The following is a 3,424-nucleotide window of genomic DNA, read 5'->3' as shown; positions in this document are numbered from 1 at the left end:
AGGCTCCGGCCAGCGTGCGGGCATGAGCGGGTCCCTGGGCCGGGTGGCGGTGGCTCTGCTCCGCTGGGGGCGCGGCGCAGGCAGCGGCGGCCTGCAGGGCCCAGGCGTGCGGACGGCGGGTTCGGGAGGCGGCGGTGGGGGCGGCTCGGCGGAGCAACTGGACGCGCTAGTAAAGAAGGACAAGGTGGTGGTCTTCCTCAAGGGGACTCCGGAGAAGCCCCAGTGCGGCTTCAGCAACGCGGTGGTGCAGATCCTGCGGCTGCACGGCGTCCGCGACTACGCGGCCTACAATGTGCTGGACGACCCCCAGCTCCGGCAAGGTCAGGCGGGGCCCGCCGGGTGGGGGGCGACGAGCCGAGGCCGCCCCGCGGGGCCTGGGTGTGTCGCGCCGGATCTATCTGGGAGGGTTCGAGCCGGGCTAGGGTTGCTGCTCTGTGTTCGGAGTCGGGTGGGGGCATGATCGGCTTGATGCGGGTCTTGAGGATCTGGGCTTCTGGTACTCTTGCCAACTTGGGCATTGGGTGAGTCCTAGGTGTTCACCTATCCCCACGCTGAGCCTGGAGAGGCGTTTCGGGGCCAGATCTCTCCGGCTCAGTCGAGGGACCATGGTGGGGAAGGAAGGCAAGAAGGAAGGGATACAGTAAGAACCACTAGGAGGCAGGCGCTCTGGGGGACACGTCGAGGAGGTTGGCCTCGCTCATGAATACGGAGCTGGTGCTGTTGATGGTGGAGGAAGGGCCGAAGTTGCCTTTGTCTGAGGCTGGCTGGTGCTTCAAGGCACGGGGTGTCAGGAACCATCTTCTGTTGTTGGTGCAAGGAGGGGGTTGACACAGCTTTTGGACTGCTCTTGGGATCACTTGGTGTGGGCGAAAAAGCCATGAAATTTGTAGATACTCAAGGGCAGGTTAGGATCGTGGGGGTGGGGGGTGCTGGGGCGTGGAGAGGCTTGTGGGCAGAGAGATAAGGAATGAACCCTGTGCCCTAGCGAACTCAAGCTTGGAGCTCAAGGACAGGTCCCGGGCCAGATGCAGTAGGTCCTGTGTGTGGCATTTCACAGGGGAGAGGCCGGAGGGCCCTGACAGCTGAGGAGTACCTACCTCTTCTAGTGAGCCCCGTGCCAGGAACCTTAGTGATGGACTTTCTCGTATCTTATCTCAGTGGGGGAGGAGGAAGAGGACCGAGGATGTGTTGACTTGCCCCTTGGCTAAGATTCTGGGTCAGGGTTGGTGGAGAAATGTAGGGGCTGTTTTTCCCTCCTAGAGCATGGCCAAGGCTCCTGTATTCGGGTTAGAGACTTCCAGGGACGGAATCCTGGCCGCTCCCTGAGCCTAGTGCTAGTCTTTAGTTACAGCGTTCCAAAAACAGTTTTACAGGGCCAGCTTCTCTGTTATTCTAGGACTAGAATTCTCCATGTTGTTCTTACCTATTTAGGACTGTTCTTCTCCAGTCGAAAGGACCAGTCCTAGTCCTTTCTGCTTGAGGCGCCTGGCGGGTGTGGCGGAGAGGTTTGCTTGTGATCCCTCAGCAGCCACCGTGCAGCCTTACACAAATCCCGTCACTGCCTTTACCTATTCAGCCATATGCGAAGATGAGGAAAGCAGACTTGACAAAGTTTGGATGAGGACAAAAGAGAAAGTAAAACTCTTGAGAAAGTGCCCACCCTTTAATCAGGCACATAGAAGGCACCCACTAAATGGTAGCTATTTATTTATTGGGATATTTTGGCTTTCACAGTATTCCCTCCCCACCCCCACCCCAGATTAATCCCTGGGAAACTCTTGGATTCTGTGGGTGGAAACTAGGAGGAGCGAAGGCAGGTTAATATTACCGGCTTTGTGTGATCTTGCCCTGAATTCATGCTCATGGCTCGTGTTTGTTTTCCTGCTAGAATGCACCGGTCACTGAGCCTTGGGGTTTGGGTTTTGTTTTTCTATGTACTGGGTGGGGGTGGGGTGGGGGAAGGTGGGATCTGGGCTCTTCACCCAGCAGTGGCTGCTCTGCTTCAAAGATAAGATAGGAGAAACTACCCTGTGATCTTGCGGTGGGGACCTGGCCACAGGCCCCCTGCAAATGGCGAGCCTGGCTCTTAATAAAAAGTTGTGTTGTTAATAGCCTGCTTAATATGAAGTTTTGAAGGTCTTTGGTTTGTGGTTTCTGTTCTCCTGTTTAATATAACCGGAGATGGAGGGGCACCTGAGGGGCTCAGTCAGTTGAGCGTCCAGCTTCGGCTCAGGTCATGATCATGCGATTCGTGGGTTTGAGCCCCGAGTCGGGCTCTGTGCTGACAGCTAGCTAAGAGGCTGGAGCCTGTCTTCGGATTCTCTGTGTCCTTCTATATCTGCCCCTCCCCTGCTCATGCTGTCTCTCTCTCTCTCTCTCAAGAATAAATAAAAACATAAGAAAAAAATTAAAATATAACCAGAGACGGGGTACCCGGGAATGTAAGGACAAAGCAGGAGCAGAAATAAGAAGGTTGACTCATAGCACTTAGGTTCCCATCTTCTGTTTCACCTGTCTGGCTTCCAGCCTCACATTCTTTTTTTTTTTTTAAGTTTATTTATTTATTTTTTTGAGAGTGAGTACGTGTATATGAGCAGGGTAGAGGCAGAGAGAGGGAGAGAATTCCAAAGAGACTCGTGTTGTCTTGACGGAGCCCAACACGGGGTTTGATCCCGTGACCCTGGGATCATGACCTGAGCTAAAATCAAGAGTCTGTCACTTAACTGTCTGAGCTACCCCGGTGCCCCAGGTCTCACGTTCTTAAGTGTTCAGACAACAGCAACAGGGATTTAGTCCTTAAATTTCCTTTCTTTTAACTTTTTTATTTTTTTAAGCTTTATTTATTTTTTGTGTGGGAGAGAGAGCATGAGCAGGGGAGGGGCAGAGAGAGACTTTCAAGCAGGCTTCCCTCTGCCATTGCAGAGCCCTGTGGAGTTTGAACCCACAAACTGTGAGATCATGACCTGAGCTGAAACCAAGAGTCAGAGGCTTAACTGGCTGAGCCACCCAGACGCCCCAGCTCTTAAATTTCTTGACCATTGAGCTTCAGCATTTCCATTCTCATTTTGTTTCATACCGGATTGTTTTCTTGGTCAGTAAATGTGTTGCATAGATGTTGAACATAACGTACGCCTTCTCTGTCCTTAGAAAAATAAACCCATGGGCAAGTATTAACCTTCAGATGGGAGGCAGGTGCAACGGGGTGATGTCAAAAAAGACCACCAAACACCGAACAGAAGCGAGGCAAGATTTTATTTACGGCCGGGCCAAACCCGGTCCCCCTGGTGTTAAGGAGCAGAGAATGGCCCGAACAAAGGTAGCCGTGAGCTTCTATGGACTTCAGCAAGGCATCAAACATCATCACTCAGTTACCCAATTAAAGGTCACAGCACTCAGGACACCCAGTCACATTTTTACAGACAGA

The 3,424-nt window shown here is 53.0% G+C and overlaps 1 protein-coding gene across 1 annotated transcript in view; it reads left to right on the top strand.

The window, feature by feature from the left end:
• The window catches only part of GLRX5 (glutaredoxin 5), an 11,082-nt gene that overhangs the window by 218 nt on the left and 7,440 nt on the right, over positions 1 to 3,424 (top strand). Inside the window, exon 2 of the mRNA XM_029951947.1 lies at positions 3 to 320. Coding sequence (XP_029807807.1) covers positions 23 to 320 — 298 coding nt within the window. The 5' untranslated portion in view covers positions 3 to 22. The remainder of the gene's footprint in view (positions 1 to 2; positions 321 to 3,424) is intronic.

The sequence above is a fragment of the Suricata suricatta genome, chromosome 9 (genome assembly GCF_006229205.1).
Source record: "Suricata suricatta isolate VVHF042 chromosome 9, meerkat_22Aug2017_6uvM2_HiC, whole genome shotgun sequence".
Lineage (NCBI taxonomy): Eukaryota > Metazoa > Chordata > Mammalia > Carnivora > Herpestidae > Suricata > Suricata suricatta.
The sequence above is the reverse complement of the archived record's forward strand: the minus strand, read 5'-3'. Positions and strand labels throughout refer to the sequence as shown.